At 45.8% G+C, this 25,436-nt stretch overlaps 1 protein-coding gene across 5 annotated transcripts; it reads right to left on the bottom strand.

Moving 5' to 3' along the window:
• Positions 1–4,796: 4,796 nt before the first annotated feature.
• Positions 4,797–25,414, bottom strand: CCDC110 (coiled-coil domain containing 110). Of its 5 annotated transcripts, XM_075930322.1 has the most exons (7): positions 25,254–25,414; positions 25,070–25,174; positions 19,971–20,023; positions 19,250–19,315; positions 9,677–9,787; positions 5,366–7,475; positions 4,797–4,872 (listed from the first exon to the last, which is right to left on the bottom strand). In XM_075930322.1, the coding sequence occupies exons 1-7, from the start codon at positions 25,273–25,275 to the stop codon at positions 4,859–4,861; spliced, it is 2,481 nt and encodes an 826-aa protein (XP_075786437.1). In that variant the 5' UTR covers positions 25,276–25,414; the 3' UTR covers positions 4,797–4,858. The 5 variants fall into 5 exon arrangements, with proteins under 5 accessions (XP_075786437.1, XP_075786436.1, XP_025043211.2 ...); XM_075930321.1 differs by lacking the exon at positions 4,797–4,872 and having other exon boundaries at positions 4,879–7,475; XM_025187426.2 differs by lacking the exons at positions 4,797–4,872; positions 25,070–25,174 and having other exon boundaries at positions 4,879–7,475; positions 25,237–25,329.
• Between the last annotated feature and the right edge of the window lie 22 nt (positions 25,415–25,436).

The following is a 25,436-nucleotide window of genomic DNA, read 5'->3' on the forward strand; positions in this document are numbered from 1 at the left end:
AGCCATTGGAATAAAATGCTCTACTGAGGTGGGGGATTGTGCATTAACTGATCTGTCTGGACCATGCTGAGGCACACTAGAGAACCTTTAGTTTCAAACAGCACTACATTAAAGTGCACCAGCAGGGTCTATATGGATCAATAATGGTAGTATGCTTTAGAAATCACAACACTTTAGAGTTCATTACCCTATCTAAACAAGACAAGAATTTTGATCCATTTCTTACTAGTTAATTAACTGTACTAGTCTACTATATATTTGAGAGTCTGTCTGTTTGTTCAAGAACTCCATCTAAATGGTAAGAGTTAGGACTACCAAATTTGGTATGCAGCTTCCTTTTACCATAATTAAAAGTAGTGTGTTTGGTTGCGCCAGGAAAATGGGATGTGCCTGGAATGGGATTGCTACTTATAAAACCAAACAGAAAAGATAGAGAATCACCAGGCAGATGAAAGGGGCTATCTGGGGGTGTGCCTCCCGTATCCAGGACTGCCCCACCCCAAAGGTTCCCACCCCCAGGTATCCTTTAGAGAAGGTGGTGGGTGTGTGTGTGTGTGTGGTGTGTGTGTGTGTGTGTGTGTGTGTGTGTGTAGCACTCCATCCCTACCCCTTGATATGTTCAGGGACATTGCTGGCTATTCCCATTTATCAGGGTGTGAGGGGAAAATGCACAGTTTGCTGCAGTCCTCACACTGGCTGGGGAGTGCATAGGGCAGACAAGTTGCACACTTTTCTCTGGTTCCCTGAAAGGGACAGGAATGGGAAAAGCAAGCAGCTCTGGTACGAATCTGGTGGTGGTGGTTGTGGTGGTGAGGGGTTAGCCTCCCCACACATGCCCCTCCTCACCCTCCCAACCCTGATTCCTGCACCCCCACACCTCCTGCCCTGAGTCCCTCCTCACCCCCAAACCTGACTCCTACACTCCCCCCACATCTCCAGTCCTGAGCCTCTGCACTCCCCAGCACTCCTCATCTTGAGCCTCTTGTAATCTATCTCTCACTTAAATTTCTTACAGGGGTGTTGTGATATGACAATACCTGTAAAAAATGTAAGTTACTTTCACCCTTGGGCTGACCCAAGCTGATCCAGAAAAATAAGATGAACCTGCAACAGGATTGCTTCTCAATAAACCTTACAGAAAAGAAATAAAACAGAAATTTGAAGTAGTGCTCTGTTTTGGCATAGCTAAATTAATGCTTAATGTGTAAAAACTAGAAGAAATGTTACTGTAAACCACACTGACCATAGCCATTTTTTGTTGAAACATAGCAAATGGTAAAACTTTATAGTTTATAAGGATGAAGAAAAATACACTTGAAAGAATTTCCATTTTTTTAAATGTACTAAAAACAATTAAATGAAAAAAAAATTAACAATCACTTTTTAAAGAAATTTGAAAAAGAACAACTTCATCAAAGTAACACTGTTGAAAAATACAATTGTTTAAATGAAGCTTGTACCTTTTCCTTTAATTTAAAAAAATCAGTTAAGTAAAGTACCTAAGCAGCGCCTGGTATATGTGCTAGTTTTGTATATAAATAAAGGAATGCTAAAATATTGTCACAGTATAATGGTAGAAATCAGATACACAAATGCTCCTTTCCCACATTCATGTCCAAATATCAGGGTGTGGTGGCAGCAATGTTGAAAACTTACCTCTAATGGAATTATTGGATGAGGGATTCTCTGAACAGGCAATTTCTTCTAAACACAATTTCTGAATTATGGGGAAAGTCAGAGTAAATGGCGCATGGGGTTAATGTACTAGCCTTTCACCTCTAGAGGTCTAAGTTCAGAATCTTCAGCTTAGATTATCATAAGTAAGAGTGTATATATATATATTACAATTGTGCACAGCAGTGCCAGTCAAGAGAGGGATTCATTGTGCTGTACGAACAAACAAGATAGACAACAACTCTGAAAAGCTACAATGCAAGTGAATGCCACAGTCTTTCAGTAGTCCTCAGTGGTTTATTCCACCGTATGTAATTATAGCAAACTCTGCACGAATGATCCAGACTAAAATAACAGGTCTGCTGCGGGTCAGGGTTAAGTTGTAGTAATTGATGCTGGTAAATGTATGTTATGTGTACAGCATGGCTGTGTCTAGACTGGCAAGTTTTTCCGCAAAAGCAGTTGCTTTTGCGGAAAAACTTGCCAGCTGTCTACACTGGCCGCTTGAATTTCCACAAGAACACTGACAATCTCATGTAAGAAATCAGTGCTTCTTGCGGAAATACTATGCTGCTCCCGTTCGGGCAAAAGTCCTTTTGCCGCAAAAGCGCATCTAGATTGGCATGGACGCTTTTCCGCAAAAAGTGCTTTGCAAAAAAGCGTCCGTGCCAATCTAGATGCTCTTTTCCGCAAATGCTTTTAACAGAAAACCTTTCCGTTAAAAGCATTTGTGGAAAATCATGCCAGTCTAGACGTAGCCCATGTGCCTACACTATACCTTGCTCAGGACAGATCTGTTAATTTATAATTTTCACGGGAAGTAAATCTACTCATACACATCAGAAAGCACTATATCTTGATATATCCCAGGAACATTAGATCTCTCATTTCTGTGCACTGTGGTAGATGGAAACACACAAGTACCACTTTCAATACATGAGGAAAAAGTATGGTGAATATGAGTCTCTGGAGGGGAATAATGGGATTTCAGTTTACTTTAGACTTTCAGTTTAGTTACTTTGCTTTATTTTTCTTTCAGGGATTTATTTCACAGAACCCTATTTATTGCTGACTAAAAATAATCCCTCAAAAATAAGGTATAGAGCAAGGGTGGGCAATAAACAGGCTGTGAGCTGGATGCAGTTCACTAAGGTTAGCCCCTAGAGGGCTGCCAGATGCTTTCTTTACCTGAGCATCTTTCTAAACAATATCTTTCTAAGCAATATGTTCAGATTTGTATATACAGGCAGTCCCCGGGTTACGTACAAGATAGGGACTGTAGGTTTGTTCTTAAGTTGAATCTGTATGTAAGTCGGAACTGATTAGTTTCAACCGCGGCTGAATCTGGATGCCAGTTCTAACTTACATACAGATTCAACTTAAGAAACCCAGAGCAACTCTGCCTCGGGCTTCCTGTAGTCAGCTGCTGGTTAGTTTCAGCAGCGGCTGACTTGGAGACGCCTGGGGCAGAGCAGCTGGGGTGCTGCTGGGTTGCTCCAGTAGCGTGGCTCCTCGGCGCTACTGGAGCAACCCAGCAGCACCCCAGCTGCTCTGCCCCAGGCGTCCTGATTCAGCCGCTGCTGAAACTGACCAGCAGCGGCTGAATCAGGACGCCTGGGGCAGAGCAGTTGGGGTGCTGCCGGGTTGGTCCGGAGCGGCACTGCGGGACCAACCCGGCAGCCCCCAGCTGCTCTACCCCAGGGGTAGGCAAGAAAAGCCTGGTCTGCTGGGGGGGGGTCACTAGTTGCACCCCGCCCCCAGCAGACCAGAGGGACAGGAGCAAAGCCGCGGAGCACGCCCGCTGTGGGTGTGCTCCAAGGCTTTGCTCCTCGTCTCCCTGCTGCACCTCCCCCCCCCAGCAGACCAGGGGGACAGGAGCAAAGCCGCTGAGCACTCAGCGGCTTTGCTCTCCGTCTCCCTGGTCTGCAGGGAGACGGGGAGCAAAGCCTTGGAGCACGCCCGCAGCGGGACAGCCCAGGCGCGCCCGGGCTGTCCCGCTGCGGGCGTGCTCTGCGGCTTTGCTCCTGTCCCCCTGGTCTGCTGGGGGGGTCCAGCAAAGCCGCTGGACCCCCCCAGCAGACCAGAGACACCAGAGCAAAGCTGCCGCCTGGGCGGCTTTGCTCGTTTGCCCGGGAGCAAAGCAGCCCAGGCGGCGGCTTTGCTCAGGTGTCCCAGGTCTGCTGGGGGGGTCCAGCGGCTTTGGTGGACCCCCCCAGCAGACCAGGGGGACAGGAGCAAAGCCGCCCAGGTGGCGGGAGTCCCGCTGCCTGGGCGTCTTTGCTCCGGGGCAAACGAGCAAAGCCGCCCAGGCAGCGGGACTCCCGCCGCCTGGGCGGCTTTGCTCGGGTGTCCCTGGTCTGCTGGAGGGGGTCCAGAGGCTTTGCTGGACCCCCCCCCCCCCCAGCAGACCAGGGAGACCGGGAGAAGCTTTTCTTGCCCCGGAGGACACGGGTGGCGACCCGCTGCCCGTGAGCTCCGGGGCGAGAAAAGCCCTGTTCGTAAGTGCGGATCCGACATAAGTCGGGGACTGCCTGTAATTCAAATCCTTGGGCTTGATGCATGAATAACTGGGTGCAATACTCTGGGCTGCATTAGGCAGTTTCAGACTGAAAAATTAAAAAAACAAAGCGGTCAAACAGGCCTGCCAACAGGGAGGTAAAGGGAGCAGTTGCTGTGGGGCCCAGCTATTCAAAAGGACCTGGAACTCCCAGATGCTGTAGCTACTGTGGCAGCAGATGGAGCCCCAGGCTCTTTAAATCACTGCCTAAGGACCAGGTGGCACAGTCTGGGTGGTGCTGAAGGGCTAGTGGAGGGAAGGGGAGTTTAGTCTCACCTCTTCTGCCTTAGTCCCCCTTCCACTCGCTTTACCCAAGGGCCCAGCATTCTGTCAGCCCTTTTGGGGGCAGATCCTCAACTGGGGTCAATTCTGATAGCCCCACTGATATCTGCAGAGCTGTAACAATTTGCATCTACTGAGGACCTGCGCATATGAATCTATAAAATACAGCCAAAGTTCAAGTGTTCAAAAAAGCATATGGGAAATTTTACATTAGGAAAATTGAACAAAAAAAGACCATTTGTTGAAGTAACAACTGAAAACTGAAATAACTGAACAGCAGAACTTTTAATCAGTTTAAAAGAGAATGTTTATTACAATTTCTCTGAAGCAAGAGACTCTTGCAGTTTAACTGGAATTGCCTGGAAAAAAAAGACAGTTTTCTTTTAAGAGAAATAGTATTTCTTTAAAAACAGCAGGAGTAATTCATTTTAAGAGACACTTCAGGACAACTGAAAAAACCTGAAGCACAATGTATAACTCTCAGGGTTCCAGAGCTCATTACAGTACACGAAAAATTTCCTATGCCTTCAGTAGGCTTTGGACCAGGCTCTTTCTGAGATTTTGTTTTATGATAATAAAAATGGTGTCTGTACTATGTAGAATCTCTTTTTCAGAAACAAAAAATTCTTAAATTAAGCTACCAAGACTTAAACTGCCTCAGCTTTAACCCCCCCCCTGCAAAAAAAAAAATCCTCTTGAGTTTTCCTAAGTAGAGAAGTCAAACTAATGTACAACTTGGCAATGGCTTTGGTAAGTAATTTACTTTAAAAGTTGGTTGGTGGTGCTGAAACTGAGTAAATTAAAATTAAAACAACACCTGTGCAGTAAAATGTTGTGAAATACAGCACATACCTTGTGGAATGCATTTTAAAGCTGTATATCTATAATCAGAAATTTCTTCACAAATTTCAGTGCAATATTTTTCCTTCTGGTTGCCTGAAATGTAACTGTGTTTATGCTGCTCATTGACCAAAACAGTAATTTGATCCCTTAGATTAACATAATCCTTATGGAGATGGCGAAGTTCAAACTGCAATACATCTCTTTCATTTTCTATAGTCCGCAGTTGGTTTTCCATAAGTAAATGGTCTTCATTCAATCTTCTGATGTTACTTTCATATTTGGAAGTATCTTGTTTACTTTCCTGCAGTTCCTTTTTAAGAAGCTGATTGTCCTTTGTGATATTTGCCACCACTGTTGATAAATTCTCACATTCTCTGTTCATATTCAATAACTTAGTCTTTAAAATATCCCTTTCTGCTTTTATATTTTGAAGTTCAGTCAAGAATTTCTCTTCTATATAAGCTTTATCTGACTGGACCCTCTCAAGCTCCTTCTGCAACATTTGTCTAGCATTAGCACATTCTTGCAATGTCATTTCAAGATCAAGATTTTTGTCTTTAAGTGACTGTATTATGTGACAAAGAGTCTCCTGTTCAGATTTTGTTTCATTTTCTTTTTCTTTCAGTTGCTGTATTTGAATCTGATTTTTTTCAAATTCTTTTTCAAGAGAGTTCTTTTCTTTTGCAAGTTGGGACATTTTTATTTCTAGTTTCTGATTTGTTTCTTGCAACACTGAAGATTCCTTTTGCAAAGATTCTAGTTCCATAAAGAGCCTATCCTTTTCACTGGTAACAGTAATCGTTATTTCTTGTGCTTTCTGGTTATTAATTTTGAAGTCATCTAGTGCTTGCTTCATACATTGGTTTTCAGTACAGAGTTGATTTTTTTCTCCCTCAATAATTTTCTTTTGGTCTTGAAGTTCTTTGCATTTCTTTAACAATTTTTTCACTTCTTTAATACATTCTTTGCTATCTCCTTCTGATTTAACTAACCTAACTTGCATGCTTTTCTTTTCTTCAACAACATTCTTAATTTGCTTCTCATATTGTGAATTTCTGTCTCTCAGAGACCTTATGATAACAGTAAGAGGTTTCATTTTTGACTTGAGCGCTACATTTTCACTCTCAAGTTCCATTACTTTTTTTTGCAAGTGTTTGGAATCTTTCAGGGAATTTTGTAACTCTTCCATTTTTGCAGGGGACTCATCAGCTGTGATTTCACAGAAATTCTGATTTCCAAGTTTTAGTATCCTTTGCTGTTCTTTTTCTTTCTGTAGTTTCTCTGTGTTATCAAGCATTAGTAATTTATCTTTTACTGTTTTAGAAAAGGCATTTAATTGGAACATGCCAACACCATCGGTACTATACAATTCTTTGTTTTTGTTCTTGCTTTCCATTTCTGTCTGTGTACTGCATGTAGTTATATAAGCAGAATTCGGAGAGTTGTTACATTCAGAGTCTTTGTTAAATTCTTGACCAAGATTCAGATTTTTTCCTTTAAGGGAAACCAGAGAAACATGCAAATTGTCTACTGATTTCTCGGGCTCTGAATTTTCCCTCGATTTTAAGTCCATGTGTAATTTCACTCTAGATAAAAAAGTAGATTTTTCTTTTTCTGACATATCATCAAAAACATCATTTTGATTACAGGAAACATTCTGACATTTAAATGCATGTTCTAGGTCCCGTTTGTGAGACTTTTGACATTCTTGTTTCAATGGCTTGATAGAATAGCTAAGGTTGTCTATTAGGTTACGTTCATCACTGTATTTGAGAAGAGGCACACAAGATTCAGAGTCATCCAAACTTACTTTCTCATGAGAAGGTACCATACTTTGAGGCTCCAAATCAATACAAGGTAGAAAACATTCAGATTTGGCATAATCCTTCAATTTGCAATCATTTTTTACAATCATAGTTTTGTTTTCAATTGGTTCTACTGAGTTTTCAATCTTTCCAGTTGCTATAGTTTTTAATGAAATCTGATTTGAAATATTTACATCACTGACCACATTTCCAAAGATATTATTAGGATTTGTTTCCACAGATTGAATGGTACAATGTTTCTTATCAAGATGAAATTTCTTCCTAGACAATGGTGTTTCTGGACTCCTTGTAGACTACAAAAAACAATAACAATCATACTGGCTATAATTTTTCACAACACTCGAGGCAGAAGACAACAAATTCGTTGTAAAATCTATGAATCATGCAATATTGCTAGAAATTTTATCTGCCAACAAAATCTATTTGTCTAACATGAGGAAAGACATATTCAGACTGTTAATCTTTCCATTAAAATCTTAAAGAGCAGATCAGAATACTCCAACAAATTTAAGAAATTGTATTATGAGTCCCATTTCATTTGTCAGTTTTCTGTTTTCTTCTGGAGGCATAAAATTTAACTATTTTTCAAGAAAGCAAAGTATTCTATCAGTTATGGAAAGGCACACTGTTTTAGAAAAGGATCTGTTTAAAAGCACATGGAGTCAATAAATCTTTTTATTGTCTTCACTGGGCCCTGCATGAGGCCCAATGTGTTGACTCAACATGTTGAGTCCTATCGGAACATTTGCAGCAGGGGAAAGACAAGCTAATGGGCAAATCTTACACAGTTAGGGTTGCCAGGTATCCAGTATTGAACCGGACAGTCCAGTATTTTTTGCCTCCTGCCCAGTAAAAAAAAAAATCAGAAAATACCGGACACCTAAAATGTCCAGTATTTTCTGATTTTTTTTCCCAGCGAGGAGGTGAAAATCCTGGACTGTCCGGCTCAATACAGAGGCAGCTTGGCAACCCAGAGGGGCGGGGATTACTAATCTCCCACCCAACCAAGGCAGCTAAAATCCCTGCAGGCGGGGAGGCCTTGGGAGCAGCCTGGGGCTAAACCCTCCTCCTGCAGCCTGGGGGTACCGGGGCACCACTCCTGGGGGGTCACTCTTACCTGCCCCCCCATGTGCTGCCTGCCCTAGGGCAGAGGCTGGGCCAAGCAGGGCCTGGCCAGGCTGGGGGTGCAGGCTGGGACAGGCTCCTGAGAAGCAGCGGGATTGGCCCTGCTGGAGATTCCCCCTCCCAGCTGCAGCCTGGGCTCTGGGGCACCGCAGCAGCCCCCGCCGGAGCATGGGGATCAGGCCTGAAGCCTGGTCCCAGAGTCTCCATGAGCAGCAGCGATGAGTTGCTTCCTGCAGCTAAGCCGGAGCCAGCGATCAGAGGGGACAGCGGGACTCCTAGCTGTGGCTACTGTCCTCAGCGCCTCCTGGGTCCAAGCGAGCGCAGGGCAGGGAAGGGGAAACTCTGCCCGGGGTTGGAGCAGTTCCCAGCCAGGGGACAGGTTGGCCGAATTTTTGGTGGTGCCTAGAATGGGTCCAAGACTGCCCCCCCAACCTGCCTAAGGCTCTGGGAGGGAGTTTGGGGGCAGGATCTGGGCTGAGACAGGGGACTGGGATGGGAATTTTGGGGTTCAGGCTCTGGGAGCTTGGGGGATTTTCAGCAAAGACAGTGTACTCATAAAAATATATTTAACCCCCCCATATATTTAACTGGAACCCTCCCCCCCCCACACCTGCTATAAAGACTAATTAAATTTGTTTTGCATGATCACTCAGCCCCAAGAGTAGTTAAGCAAAAAAAAAAAAAGGACCCGAGAGTTAAGCAACCTCAAACACTGTAGCCCCTTTAAAAACCGCATAGTGAGGCGTCTCTCCCCCGTGCCCGCCCCCTTTTTTTTGCCCAACAAACTTTTTCCTGGCGTGGGTTTGTTTGGTATTTTTTCTGAAACCGTCTGGCAGCCCTATACACAATTAGCCTACTCAATTTAATTGGACAACTTATGTAAGGCAAGCAGAACTTTGTGCTAAATCCATATTTAAAAGATGTTGCTTACTCAGCACTTCACAGGAATGAGACTGACTGTGCCAAACACACAGAGAATTCCCATCACATTCAATAGGAGCTGTCCCACTTAATACAAATTCACATCTTTAGCATAGTTTGGAGGCCCTTGTTGAAGTCTTGTTTAAAGTAAAAAAGGAACTGAGCTTTAACCATATTGGGAGACAAGCTTGTTGTAACTAGGTCCCACAACATGACTGTTTTTGTAGTCTTCAATTAATGTTCTTTTAAGATAGAATTATGATGGACTTGTACTATAAATAAGACCATTATATATGTTAGAAAGGAAATTACTGTGGGCACATTTTGTGCCCAGAATTTTTCTTTGCTTTGATTACATTTTGCAAAAAACATACAGTTCTCAGAAACAGAAATCCAATAAAATATTGTAATGTGCAATTCAGTAGTAAGTAAGTATTAAGAAACATACCATAGCTATATCAGGTGGTGAGCTTGTCTTCAGAAGCTTGTCTGGACTGCACTGTGGGGTTTTGACATCAATTATATTTTTATTCAGTATCTCACTGATTTCAGATTGTACCTGAAAAAGATATTTGGAGAATGTTACTTTTTGAAAGATATCTACAGAAAACAGCATAGAACCTATAATCACAGAAATATAGGACTGGAAGAGACATGGATAGGTCATCTTACCCAGTCCACTGCATGGAGGCATGATTAAATATTATCAAAACGGGGATTACTCAACCTGGGGCTCAGAACCAGGTTGCCAGAATGTTTCAAAGGGTTGTATGGCAGCTCCTGTGCCATGAGGCTGGCTGGGTTTGCCTCCCTGGTTCAGGCACTGCAACCTCTGGGGTCTTAGCACCTATGCGGGTTAGCTCAATTTCATAATAATGAGAACGCCTGAAGTGGAGAGGCAAGCCCAGTCAGATTCACAGCACTGTAGCTATAGAGCCGCTCCTGTGGGGTTAGTGCCGAGCAGAACCCCAGGGCCTCCAATCCCAAACTTGTTTCTGGGTGTGATATTCTGTACTTCAAAATATCACCCTGGAACCTCCGTATTCACCATTGTCATTATTATAATGACAATCATTATAATTATTACATGTTTTGTATAAGCTATGTCTTATGAGCTATCCTTTTAAAAGGGATGGAGGGGCAGGGAAATGAACTTGCATTGGCCAGGCTTCTGACCAGTGCAAGACAGTATAGTTCTGGGATACAAGATGGGGGAGCTGGGAGGAACTGGCTAGAATATCTCTATTGTTGGTTTATGAATGTCTGGCAGGTGGATATCTGTATAAGTGCAGCACCTGTAAGAGGCCAGTAGCTTGGGAACAGCATTGAAGAATGAGAGGGATATTCCAGGATAGCGGGACAGAGACCTCAGGGATCTCACAGTTCAGGTTGTACCCAGGAACCCCATCACAGTGGACCTCCCTATATAATTTGTTCCAGTGAGTGACTACCCTTACAGTGGAGTTTTCCCTAATATCTAACTTAAATCTCCCTTACTGCAATTTAAGCCTATTACTTCTTATCCTGTCCTCAATGATTAAGGAGTTATCGCCTCCCCTTTATAGCAACCTTTTATGTACTTAAAAAAAAAAGAAGCTACTCACCCTGTGAAGTAACGATTGTTCTTCGAGATGTGGCCCATGGGTGCTCCATTCTAGGTGTTGGGTCCCATCCCGGCGCCACGGCTCGGAGATTTTTCATAGCTGTGCTCCACTGGCTTGCGCATGCGTGCTTCCCCAGGATAGCATTCACACTTTTGATCAGCTGCGCGCGAGCCGGCAACCATCAGTTCCTCTCACCCGCTCATCTGGAAGAAAAAATAAAGAACAATTCCGGAGAGGGGAGGAAGGGTGGGTCATGGAGCACCCACGGGGCACATCTCGAAGAACAATCGTTACTTCACAGGGTGAGTAACTTTTTTTTCTTCTTTGAGTGGCCCCGTGGGTGCTCCACTCTAGGTGACTCCGGAGCAGCATCCAGAACAGAATTAGAGCGCTCCGGAATCAAGACTACCAGCACGATTAAGTACTGCTGTAGCCACAGAAGAGTCTGAAGCAAACTGATCGACTAGAGCATAGTGCTTCATAAAAGTCACATTAGAAGACCATGTTGCCGCTCTGCAAATGTCATGAAAGGACACTCTACTCAGAAAGGCCATAGTAGTAGCAACTGCCCTAGTTGAATGAGCCCTCAGAAGAGAAGGGAGAGGCTTCCCTCATAGTGAATGGCACATGGATATACATGAAACTATCAGTCTTGAAATACGCTGAGAAGTTAGAGGCTGTTCTTTTGAATGGTGCGCTAATGATACCAGCAAACAGTCTGTTTTCCTAAAACCCCGCATTCTGTCAATGTAAAACACTAAGGATCTTCTCTCATCCAACGTATGCAACTGCGCTGCTTGCGTTGAGGTATGGGGTTTTGGAAAGAAACATGGTAAAACTACTGGCTCATTTATGTGGAATTCAGAAGAAACTTTCGGGATAAACGCCGAATGGGTCCTTAATGTCACCGAGTCTTTAGAAAAAACTCTAGAGGGAGGTGAGGCCATAAAAGCTGCTATCTCACTCACTCTGCGAGTCGAAGTGAGGGCTAGGAGGAATAGAAGTTTGACAGTAAGTAAGTATAATTTCACTGTAGCCAAGGACTCAAAGGGAGGACGAGTCAACGTTTCTAGGACTAGATCCAAATTCCATAAAGGCGGAGGAGGCCTCTGCGGGAGATGGAGATTCGAGAGCTCCTTCAGAAATCTTTTTGTAGTAGGGTGAGCGAACAAGGAAACAACCCCATCCTTTTGATGGAATGCATTAATTGCCACCAAGTGTACTCGTAGAGATGCAACTGCCAGGCCGTTGTTATGCAGCTGCAAGAGGTATTCCAATATACAAAGTAGGGTTGTGAAACGAGGGTTTACATTGTTATCTGCACACCGTGCTTGGAATTTGGACCACTTAGCCATATAAGTAGTTTGTGTAGACTGTTTTCTACAATGCATCAACACTTGCTTGACTCGCTGAGAACAGGATTGCTTGGAGTCGGTAAACCAACAAGCACCCATACTGTGAGGAGCAGAACTTTGGGTCTCAGATGACTGAGAGATCTGTTGCCCTGGGTCAATACATTCGGAAGAGAAGGCAGAGGATACGGCACTCTCACTGACATCTGGTGGAGCACTGAGAACCAAGGCTGACGAGCCCATGCCGGGGCTAGGAGGATCACCCGGGCTTTGTCTGTGTTGATTTTTTCGAGAACCTCGAAATTAAGACTACTGGGGGAAAGGCATACAGTAACAACCTCCCCCAGTGGAGAAGAAAGGCATCCCCCAGCGAGTGACGTCCTATTCTGGCTCTTGAACAATAGGCGGGACATTTCGAATTGAGTTCTGTTGTGAATAAATCTATCGCCGGAAATCTCTATCGAGCAAAGATACGAGTCCCCATGTCCATCCGAACCTCCCACTCATGGTCGTGTGGAAAACGTCTGCTGAGAGAGTCCGCTATTAAGTTGTCGACACCTAGAAGATACGAAGCTGTTAGAACGGTGTTGTTGCTGATACACAAATTCCATAAACGGATGCTCTCTGAGCAAAGAGAATGGGATCGAACACCTCCTTGTTTGTTGATATAACATGAGGCATGCCGCACCGCTCTCAACTCGAGCACATTGATATGCAGTAGCATTTCTTGTGTTGACCAGCGACCCTGGACCGTGAGATTGCCCATGTGAGCTCCCCAACCCGTCAAGGAGGCATCTGTGGTTATTTCTGTTGTAGGTTGCGGGTGATGAAATGGAACGCCCGTGAGAAGATTGGCTGGGTTGGCCCACCACTGTAGGGACTCCCGGACATACTGTGGCACCACTATCAACCTGTGAACACTGTGTTTCGCCGGAATGTAAACCGTGGCTAACCAGTGCTGGAGGCAACGAAAACGTAACCTTGCATTGCGCACTACAATAGTGGCAGCAGCCATATGCCCCAACAGCTGTAGACAGAAGTGTGTGGGAATTGTTGGAGCATGCACCACGGTGTGTACCAGGTCTTTGATTACCATAAAACGTTCCGTTGGTAAATATGCTCGCGCCATGGTTGAATTGAGTCGTCCACCTATGAAAACAAGGTTTTGGGATGGAACTAGTGACGACTTCTTTACGTTTATGAGAAGGCCCAGAGCAGCAAATTTGTCGGATACTGTCCAAACCATATGGTTTTCCATATACGTTGTGCCCCTGAGGAGACAATCGTCTAAATAGGGGAATATTGTCACCCCCAGTCTGTGCAGGTGGGCCGCGACCACTGCTAATGTTTTGGTGAAAACTCTGGGAGCACATGCTAGTCCAAATGGCAGAACCCTGTACTGATAGTGCTCATCCCCCAATTGGAAGTGAAGAAAAAGCCTGTGAGCCACGTGAATCGCTACGTGGAAATAGGCGTCCCACAAGTCGAGGACTGCAAACCAATCCCTTTTGTTCAATGACAGAATAATAGTTGATAAGGTTACCATCTCGAAACAATGCTTTCGAAGGTGCCGGTTTAGCTTTCGAAGGTCTAGAATGGGTCTCCAGCCTCCCAACTTCTTTGGTGTGAGAAAATATCGGGAATAAAAGCCTTTTCCCCAGAACTGTTTGGGAACTCTCTCTATCGCCCCGATGGTGAGCAAACGTTGAACTTCTTGCTTCAGCAGTTGCTCGTGAGAGGGGTCCCTGAAGAGGGACGGGGTAGGAGGTGTGGTAGGGGGAATAGAGAAAAAGGAGATGGAGGAGCCGGACTGTACTACCTCTAGCACCCATCTGTCCGTGGTGATGTCGGACCACTGATGATAAAATGATCATAGGCGATGGTGAAAAAGATGAAGAGTTTCGTTTTCCGTGTTGATTATGGGGGGTTGGCTTGCATCCTTGACAAGCAAGTCAAATCTGCTGCTTAGTCGATGATTGATTGGTCAAATGGCTCTGTTGTGGTTGCTTGTGCTGAGGGCGTTGCCTAGGACGCTGGTTGTCGAAGGGACGTGCTTGCTGTCTAGAAAAATTAAAATCGTATCTCCATTGGTAAGGGAAATAACGTCTATGTTTGAAGGAAGGTGTGTACATCCGAAGTGTATGTAGAGTGGTGCATGGGTCTTTTCCCAAGTGAAGGACTTCATCGGTGTTTGCCGCAAAGAGCTTAAGCTTGTCAAACGGTAGATCCTCAACCTTGTTTTGCATCTCCCTTGGAGCCCCTGCTGATGAAAGCCATGATGATCTCCTCATGGCAATACCTGTAGCAGTGACTTGAGCCGCTGTGTCAGCCACATCCATGGCAATCTGTAGTGCAGTGCTACATGATGCGTACCCTTCTTGTACTATTGCTTTCAGGAGTGGTTTCTTGTTGTCTGGGAGATGGTGAAGTAATTCTGCTAGTTTTGAATAATTATCGAAATTATGGTTCGATAGATGTGCGGAATAGTTTGCAATGCATAGTAGCAGTGTGGCTGAAGAGTAGACTTTGCTACCAAAAATATCTAATTTTTTATTGTCCTTGTCCGGAAGCGTATTTTTGTACTGTGGCGCCTTACTCCTACTACCAATGAGTTAGGCTGGGGGTGATTGAATAAAAAGTCCAATCCTTTTACCGGTACAAAACATTTTTGTCGGCATTTTTACTCGTAGGTATAACTGATGTTGGGGTTTGCCATATCTCATCCGCCACTTCCATGATCGCGTCATCAATCGGTAACGCGACCTTTGCACGTTGTGGGCGGAGATTTTTCAAGAGACGGTGCCTTTTAACCGGAACATCCGCCAGCTGTATTTCCTGCGTGCCTGCCACTCGTTTGAAGAGATCCTGAAAGTGTTTCAGATCATCCGGTGGAGAGATGTCACCTGGGCATATCGCCTCATCCGGGGAAGACGAGGAGCAGTCTGCTGGAGAAGTTTCCGGTTTAGGGTCTTCTGCTTCAGACAACTGTCCCTCTTCCGGTTCGGATTGGTCTAGCTGAATCGTTGGACTCTTAGCTGGAGAAAGTGAGTCTAGGTGTTGTGATCGGAGAGGTAAGTATTCTGCTATTGTGGTTGGCAGATGCAGGAAGATCCCCTACACGATGATGGTGTATGGTCACGCTGGGGACGATTGTCATACGATCTATGATAGCGCTCATAATACCACTCAGAACGTGACGGGGAGGAGTGTCGAGGTGAGCGTGCACTACCATGTTGGATATAATACACGCGACATGGAGAGCGTCTAACAGACCCGTATCTTGAAAATCGTGAACAGGACCAACGTGCCTCTAAATACACTGCGCCCCTATAATTACACTGGCTGTACGTGATCCTTGAAGGAGAAACATTATAGTCACAATAGCGACCATGCCTTCCTGGTGAAACAGCTGGAGAAAAAGACCTGTCCCTATAATGGGTCTTTGACAATGACTTCCTAGGTATTGAAGCCTCATCCATCCCCACAGCTACAGGGGAGCCAGGCACCGAGTGGAAATGAAGCGGTGCCGGGGAAATCAGCTGTTGCTGCGCTGATGCCGGTGCCAGTAGAATGCCTGGTGCCGGGATTAACAACGGTGCCGAGTCTGAGGCATTGAAGTGTTCTGCCTCCGATACTGGTGCCAGAGGGGATGGTGCCATTACCATCATTGGGGCCGGTGAGGCAGGTGCCGTTACAGCCGGTGCCGCTGAAGCTGGTGCCGAGCGGCTGGTCAATTGCGGCACCGGCGCCTCCGTCAATTTCAGGGAGCGCGCAGCTGAAGCTGGTGCAGATTTGCTGGCCAGCTGCGGCACAGCTCCCAATGTCGGCGCCAAAGCCACTCTCACTCTGGGCAGTGGGGGCTTTCTCATGCCAGCCCCAGTAAGTTGTCCGGACCCCCCGGGGGTCACCTTGGAAGTCCCTGCCAATGTTGTGGCTGCCGCAGGTAGAGAGTGTGTTGGGGATGGCTTTGATGTTTTTGAGACAGCCGGTCCCGGAGAAGCCGCTCTCCTCTTACGCTCAGGGTTTTTGTGGCTGCAGGAAGGATCGGGTCAGGCTGCAATGCCTTGCCAAACATTAACATCCTTGTCTTCATCTCCCGCTCCCTCGGGGCTCTTGAGGTTAGCTTGCGACAATGGGTGCACTTTTTGGGGACATGAGCTTCCCCCAGGCACCTGATACAAGTATCATAGCCATCAGCCGTTGGCATGGCTTCACGGCACACTGAGCATTTTTTAAAGCCAGTTGATCCAGGCATTGACAGCACAGTTAGAGAAACTGAATGCCTGTGTAATCCTTGTTGTGGGTAGTCAATTTCACCACTTTAGCGCTTTGCTGCAGCGCTTCTCAAAGAAAAGCGGTTTTGAGAGAAAAACTTTTTTTTTCTTTTTGAACAGAACAACAAGTAATAGGAACACGACTAACACTAAACTTTAACTATTTACAGACAGAAAACTATCTAAAAACATCACTGAAGAAAGAGTTCAGGGAGCTCTGACCGCGACCTGAGGTAGTTGAGAGGAACTGACGGTTGCTGGCTCACGCGCGGCTGATCAAAGGCGCGAACATTATCCTGGGGAAGCACGCATGTGTGAGCCGGTGGAGCACGGCTATGAAAAGTCTCCGAGCCGTGGCGCCGGGACGGGACCTGACACCTAGAATGGAGCACCCACGGGGCCACTTGAAGAAGAACTATCATGTTCCCTCTCCATCTTCTCTTCTCCAGACTAGATCTTTAATCATTTTTATTGCTCTTCTCTGTATTTTCTCCAATTTGCCTACATCTTTGCTGAAATGTGGTGCCCAGAACTAGATACAACACTCCAGCTGATGCCTTATTAGTGCTGAGTAGGGTGGAAGAATTACTTCTCGTGTTTTATTTACAACATCATTGCTAATACACTCCAGAATTATGCAAAAATTGAACATTAGTATTACATTGTTGACTCATATTTAGTTTGTGATCCACTACAACCTTCAAATCCTTTCCTACAGTATTCGCTCATAGACAGTCATTTTCCATTTTGTATTTGTACAGTTGGTTATTCCTTCCTAAGCACAGTACTTTGCATTTGTCTTGAATTTCATCCTATTTATTTCAGGTAATTTCTCCAGTGCATCAAGTTCATTTTGAATTCTAATCCTGTCCTCTGAAGTCTTGTGCAATCCTTCCAGCTTAGTATCATCAAACTTTAGAAATGTACTCTTCATGCCATTATCCCAATTATTTATAAAGATTTTGAACAGAATCACACTAGGGATGTAATAGTACAGTTGATTAACTGATTATCTAATAAGCAAAAGCTTATAGGTTAATGCTATCGATCAGTGTTTCTGAAAGTGTGGCACCATGGCCACGGAGCGGCTCCCCTTGGCTGCAAAGGACGAAATGGAGACAATGGGAGCTCCATGGAGCCAGTAAATAAACAAACCAGGGTGGCCGCCAGTTAATGTGTTTCTCAAAGTGATTTCATGGCACACTTTCAGAAACTCTGCTATAGACTACACACATTTCCCCCCCGCCCCCCTTGGACAGGGGCTGTTGCCACCCTGTGCTGCTGCCTCTGATACAGAGGCAGCAGCACAGGGTGACAGGCAGCCGGTCCACAAGGGGAGCTGTTATTTAAATCTGCTCTCCTCATGGACCAGCTCCCACCTGGCATCCTGTGCGGAGTGGGCAGGGGACTCCTTGGGAGTGGAGATGGAGTGCACTGGCTGCCATCCCCGCTCCTGTGGACTACAGAGTAGTTAACTAACTGCTAAGAATTAATGAGGTTACTCAACTATTCAATTAGCCAATATTTAACATCCCTAAATCAGACCCAGGACAGATTTTTGTGGAATCCCACTTGATATGCTCTTCCAATTTGATTGTAAAGCATGACTACTCTCTGAATGTGTTTTTCCCATCAGATGTGCACAGTTCACCCACCTTATAATAATCTATGCAATATTTCTCTAGTTTCTTTATGAGAAGTCATCTAAGACAGTATCTAAAGTCTTACTAATGGTGAGATCTATCACTGCTTCTGCTTCCATTTATCTACAAAGCTTGTCTCGCTGTCAGAGAAGGATATTAAGTTGGCTTGATATGATTTTTTTTTGACAATTCATGCTGTGTTACTTATCACCTTTCCACATATGTAGAAATTATTTCATTTTCACAGTTGATAAAGAATTACTCTCTCTAAATTAAAACATGAGTTGATGGGTAAGCTCATCTTTTCACCACGCATATAGGAATGCAAGGCAGAGGTAGGGATTACTGGTTCCACTGTCAACCACGATATATAAACTTAAGTATTTGCTCAGCTCTTTGAAGCATCATGATCTTATTTCTTTTACACTAGGAAGTGAGTTGAAAAAGGGCATAACACTGTTCCTGAAATGGTAGCCTAACATTTTCGGAGAAGTGGTGTTTAAAACCCTCGGCCAAATTCTGTTCTTTCTTAGACTGATTAGGAGTAACTCCTTTGAAGTCAGTGGAGCTCTTTCATATTTAAACAATAGTGAGAGAAATATTCGGCTCCTTCTCTTTTTTTTAAATTCAACCCTTTTCTCCTTGAAACACTGCCTGTTTTGAGGTCCTCCTCGTACTGTAATGCAGTTTAAGAACCTAGACAGAATGTATACAACAGACCACCTTATGAATAATTGTATTATATGTTGAGTAGCAGAAAAAGCACACATTTAACAAACAGAGTAATCTAAAAAAGCTTTAATAAGCTAATTAACATCTTCTTTTAAACTGCATATAATAAAAATAGAATCTTATTTTATACGATAAAATATATTTCAGCTACTGGCAATACCAACAGTTTAAATGGTCATGTCTATTAATGTAATATGAATTAGGAAATTCATTTTTAGATAATCAGCATAACCTTTGATTTTTAATACAGAATAAAGTATTAGAAGAGTGATTGGTTTGTTTTATCGGGTTTTGTGCAAAATAAAGTTGTTTGGTCTGAAACTTTAGTTAAGATACCAGATCAGTCTTAAAAAGTTAGTTTAGGAGATTGTTGGGTTTTTCCTTTTATTTTAGGAATATTTAACTTCTGCTCTTACCATGTTAACATTCAGCAGAGTCTGTTGCCGAAGTGCCTGAAATGATTTCAGCTGTTGTTGAAGGATCTAAATTTGTAAAATGAATAGAAAGCTGAGAGGTTTGTACAGATTGACATGTCAGCACATTTCTTTGTATTATACTTGCATTTTCCCTTTCAGTTCTAGATTGCCAGTTTGGACCATTTCTCACTGATTAGCTAGAGAAAAGTTGTACTGTCCAAAGGCTATTTAGTGGCTTTTCTGAAATTAATTGGGAGTTTCCAACATCTTTCTATTCAGACTCATTTGCAAAAAGAACTCCTGTGTGACCAAATCTGAATTGGATCATAAGCATTCACAAATACAATGAATTCATGAACTAGAAGAATAAGTATCATTATTGGGTAAAATGTTTCTAATCTGCACACAGTTTGTTTAGGAAGTGTGTTCCCAACTAGTGGAAGAAGGGCAAACAGGAGATAAACGATATTATATGGACGTAGTCAAATAACAGAACAAAAAAACATACAAAACTTGTTTATCAATAAAGGAAAAAATTGCAGCTGAAAAGGTATTTAGTGGCAAACTACATAGCCTCAGACTACATCAGCAAATTGGTCTTCTTGCTGGAAACTTTAGTACTATATACAGTTATGGATGTACTGAAACAATCAGTTTACAGTTATCAAGCTTCAAAATCCTGTGATGTTTTGTGCTAATAATTTGGATCAAATTAGCATACTTTTAGTGCTGATTGCGGTTGAATTTGACCTTCTTTTCCTGAGGTATAATTATCTGAAAAATAAAAGCATCAAACCCTACAGTTACAGTCAGAGCCATCCCTGGGGGAGTGCAGGGCATGGGACAAATCAGCCTGTGTTTCTAATTGGATTGGGGATATACCCCTCTTGCTCTGCCCAGGACCTTCCCCCACTCCACCCCAGCCACCAATGGCCCCTTCTCACCTTGCTTCTTCCCACCTCATCCTACCCTATCCTGCCTCTTTCACGCATCTTCCTGTCCTCTTCCCCAAAATGCGCTGCTCCCTCACTCCTCCCTCTCCCCCCAGCACCTCCTGACACTGCGATACAGCTGCTCCATGGCATGTGATAAGCACTGAGAGAAACAGGAAACGCTGATCCATGGGGCCTCCTGAAAGGTAGGAAGTACTGGGAGAGGCGGAGTGAGACATTGATAGGGGACTGCCTGGTGGGTGCTGAGTACCCACCTTTTTTTTCCCTATGGGCGTTCCAGCCCTGTAGTACCCACAGAGTTGGTGCCTATGGCTGCTGCTATCAGAGACTGAGCCCTGCACGACACACGCACACTGAAGCATGGAGCCAAAGCACAGGGCTGAAGCTGTTGCTTCAATTTCCTGTACCCAAGAGACAGCTCTGGTCATTTTAGAGTTTGTGCATCCATCCATCCATCCGTGAGTCCATTTGTTCAAGAACTTCTCCTAAAGGGTAAGAGCTAGGACCCCCAAATTCAGTATACAGCTTCCTCTTATCACACCTTAAAGAAGGTGCGGGTTTTGGTTGTGAGAGGATGTGAATGGAATGCAATTGTTTTGCGTCAAATGGAAAGTGAGGGGTGTGATAGGAGGGGCAGATGTACTCATGAATGACCACGGGGAGCAGCAAGTGCCCCAGTCCTGAGGAGTAGCTGCAGGCTGGGAACACTGTCTCCACCACCCCACTGGATGCTGCACGGCCCCCACCGTGCTGGGCTACTCCCTAAGCCACTGTATTGCGTGGTCCCCACCACTCCCAGGCCAGCATGGCCTCTCCCCTGCCTCCAGCAGCTGTGCTGACACCCCATGTAGCCCCTACTGCTCTGGGCCAGCGCTGGACCCGGGCGATGATGAATGAGTCTTCTAGTGGTATGTATAATTCACAGCCAGAAACCTTAAATGTCTAGTCAGAGAATAAAGAGACAGAAAGAGAGAGAAATCAACTTTGCACTGGAGCTCGAACTGGGGAGGGAAAGGCTTGTTCCTTCACTATTCAGGACCTGAGAACGGTGTTGCCAGCTCTTATGATTTTGTCTTCAGTCTCATGATAATTATTATTTTCTTTAAAGCCCTGGCTCATGGTGTCAAGTGGATATGTGATTTCATCCATCATGCTTAAAGAAAGAGTTTCTAACCCCCTTAACTATGGACAAAGCTTCAAAAGGTAACCCTATTGTACTCTAAAGGCCCAATAAAGCAGAAGTAAAATAAAAAGCACCATATTTATTATTTTTATATAAGCTCATGATTTTGTATAAGCCTGACTCATGATTTTTGAATATTTGGGGTAGGCAATATTGGTGTTAGCTAATCCTGAGGGATCCTTCATTCTACTGCATATGGCCAAGTTGAGCACTAGAAACCAGAATGAAGTGGGGCCCAAAACTTTAGTTTTAACCTGGGGATTGTGTCTTTGGCTCCCTTGCCTGTTTCGCTCTGGTCCAGTGGTTTTCAACCTCTGCTCCATAGAGCCCTGAGGGTCTGCAGATGTCCGTACTTCCATTTGAAAATTAAAAAAGATTAACAACCATTGCTCTAGTTCATGAGGAATGTCACTTCAAAACATGCTCCTCAGAACATGGCTAACTTACCACTCGCTTTTTATTTGCCCCTAAACACCTTGAATTCCTCTAGTCTTTCAGCGCAAGCACCTGTTAATTTGCAAGGAATTTAAGCTTTCATTACAAAAAATAATTCTAGGTTCGAGAATGACTGTGGGTATCCAGACAGTTTGGAAAACTAACAAGGAAGTGTGAATTGCTCTTATTCATCTCATTGAGGTGTTAGCTCTAGGACTGTAAAATCCTGATTAATCAGTTAACCTGCTAACAGTTAGGTTAACCGAACATTTAACAGGTTAATTGACTAAGTGGGCTCCCAGTCCCAGGGAGGCTCCCAGCCCCAGCGTTGCTGTGCCTCTCAGCTCTGTTGGGGCAGCCCTCTGCCTGCAGAAGGCCATGGGTCAGGGGCTGCTCCCGAACACCAGTTAACTGGTATCCGGTAAGCATCACGCAGTAAATGAGGGTGACACTTACCAGGTAATCAGTTAACCATTCACATCTCTAGTCAGGGCCGGCCTTAGGCTGATTCGACCGATTTGGGCCCCACACCTAAGGGGGCCCCGTGCCTCTGAACCTGGAAGTGTGTCGGGCCATAGGAGGCGAGTTAATATTCAGAGCTGGGGGCCCTGCTCCAGCAATATGTGGAGCTAGGTCTCTCTCCTGGCTCTGCCTCGAGTGGGTCCCAGCCCCCCCCAGTCACCATGCCCACGCATCCTCCTACCCCGGCCCCGGATCATCCCTGCTGTGTGCAGCTTTCAGTGCGGCTTCCCCTCGCCAGCACACGCTGCTGCCATGCGTGGCATTTCAGGTGGGTGGGGAGGATGCCCTGGCGTGACATGACGTCATGGCCTGGGACTTTAAAACTCTTTGGGGCCACATTGCATTGTGTGGCCTAGTTCTGAATTTGGAATCGGGGGCCTGAGCACAGACTCCAGCCCTGCAAAGTGGAAGGCAGAAGGTAGGGGAGGGAGAAAATTAGGGGGGGGGAAGGGGCTTGTGCAGGGGGGAGGGACTTGTGGGAAGAGGGAGGGAAGGGGCTTGTGTGGAGGGGGAGGAGGAAGAAAGGGGAAGGCACCAAGAAATAGGGTGGAGGAGAGACAAATGCCAAGGGGCCAAGTGCAGACAAAAGGAAAAGGGCAGGAGGGGAGGTGTCAGTGGGAGGGGGGACAGGGTGATGCTGAGGGAGGAGAGGAGAGGGGAAGGGCATTGGGGACTAGAGGGGGGAGGGGAAGGTACTGGGAGAAGGCTTGAAAGAAGGGGTGGGCATGAGAAAGGTGGGGATGGAGCAAGTCATGTATGAGGGCACAGAGGGGCAGGAGGGAAACAGGGCAGAGAGTGGTGAGGGGGTGGGCATCAGGGAAAAAGAGGGCAAAGGGGGCAGGGGCAGTAAGGGAAGGGGGAGGCACTAGGAGGGTTCAGGGCTAAGGGAAGATGCAGGGGGATTCTGGGGTGAAGCAGAAGGGCAGAGACCTGCAGGGGAGGGACCAGCACCAGAGGACAGAAGCAGGAAAGGTGTGTAGAGGGAGGTGTTAGAAGAGGGGATGAGGAGGGGTATCTCACTTGATCAGAGTGGGGCTACTGGAGGAGTAGGCACAGGGGGGAGAGAAGGGTTGGTGGCAGGGGGCAGGTCGCAGGAGGGCTAAGGGTAGTGAGAAGGGCAGGAGTCAGGACAGCAGAGGAGAGTGAGGAGTTGGGAGGCAGTAGGCACCAGGGGAGCTGATGGTGCAACAGGAGGAGACATGGCAGGAGAGAGAAAAGGTAAAGGTTTATAAAATATTTATTAATAACTTGGGTGTCACAGTGGCACATCCAAACAAGCCACATGAACTCAGTACAGGTGCACAACACAAAATCCATTCTGCTTATGGGAGGAAACTCTTAGGCTATATCTAGACTTCTTGTGCAAGAACATCTTGCGCAAAGGTTCTTGTGTAAGACTTCTTGCACAAGAACACGTCCACACTGCCACGTGCGAGCTGTGATTTTGCGCAAGAGCATCCATGGCAGTGTGGATGCTCTCTTGAGCAAGAAAGCTCCAATGGCCGTTTTAGCCATAGGGATTTCATGTGCAAGAAATCCGTGCTGAGCATCTACACTGCCCTCTTGTGCAAGAGAGCTTTCACCTGTCAGAAAAGAGCGCAGCTCTTGCGCAAGACACCCTCTCTTACCACGCCATATTGTAAATTTCCTTGCACAAGTGCAGGCGGGCAGTGTGGCTGCTCTGTGGGTTCTTGCACAAGAACGGCTGTACTTGTGCAAGAAGCTGCGAGTGTAGACATAGCCTTAGAGGGAACACTTCCCCCAGTCTCTCTGCCGCCGGGTTAATGTCACACACACTGGGTTAATGCAATTGCAGGATAGTTGCATGAGGGAGGTTTGGTGGGGGCAAAACTAATCCCTGTTGGTAGGAGGATGGTGGGAAAAGTCCTTTGAGAGGGGTGACATGACCCCTTTTACTTCTGGTCACGTGTCCATCTTGCCCCAAGAGTGTTACCTCCAGAGGCCTGGTTAACGTGGGTCAGGGGGTGTGGCTAATGTGGGTCAGGTAGTGTGGCTAACGGGGGTTGGGGAGTAGTTAATGGGGGGGGGGCACCACCAAAAATTATACAAATCTGCTGGCCCCGGAGGAGGAGTGCGTCGGCTGTGAGGTGTGAGTTTAGCGTGAGGTTTTCCTGTGCCGTGGGAGGGTGTGAAGGTGTGTGTTGGTGGGGGGATTGTGTTTTTTTTTTTTGCTCAACCAAAATTGCTGTGGGGCCCCATCAAAATTGTTTGAATTGGGCCCCGCACTTCCTAAAGCCGGCCCTGTCTCTAGTTAACTCTGAAGATCAGTCATGGCAACACTGTTAACCATTTCACTGCTTCCCATTTTGCAAGAAACACCCAGTGATCATGGGATCTTAGACAGAGCTGCATCGCTATAGTCCCATGACATTACTTCTTTGCACATCCTCTGCTGCAGGAGGTGCTCCTGGCCTCTTCTCCACCAGCATGGTTTTGCTGGCACCCAGGTCTGTTCATTACACAGGGACCTCTCTGCTTTCATTACACAGGCTGCCACATGTTCCCAGGTTGGGGGATTGATCCCCATTTACCCCGAAAAGCCATGAATAAATGTGTGGTGTTAGAGCAATGACGTCACGCCAGGCGGTACTGATGACATGACGTCACATGGCACGGCACGGGTGCAATGGCGTCACTGCACAGCATGGTGCTTCCCGGGGTAGGTGCCAATGCGACTCTGCGTTTTGGGTAAGAGAGGAATTTTACCCGATCCTGCCTCCTCGCAGCTGGCCTGAGCTTTGGAGACCGACGGCGGAAGGGAGTCCGTCTCCTGGCCCCTGCTCTCGCCGCTGCGGTCCCCGCCCTCCTTCCCTGAAACACAAACAGAATCAATCGCTATAATTGAGACCGCTCGAGCCGTTCCCTGATCTGACCTGGGCGTGTGACTCACTGTATCCACCGCCTTGTCTCATCTTCTCTTGCGCCCGCCCGCCCGCACTCGCCTCTTCAAACTGCACCAAACTGCCCAATCTATTCTGCCTTCCGCCAGTGGTTTGCGTTGCCAGGTAACGATACTCCCGGACCGGAAGCGGCAGCGGCCTAAGGCAGGCAGCCGCTGTTCCGTTCTCCTGAT

Source organism: Pelodiscus sinensis, chromosome 5 (genome assembly GCF_049634645.1).
Source record: "Pelodiscus sinensis isolate JC-2024 chromosome 5, ASM4963464v1, whole genome shotgun sequence".
Classification (NCBI taxonomy): Eukaryota; Metazoa; Chordata; order Testudines; family Trionychidae; genus Pelodiscus; species Pelodiscus sinensis.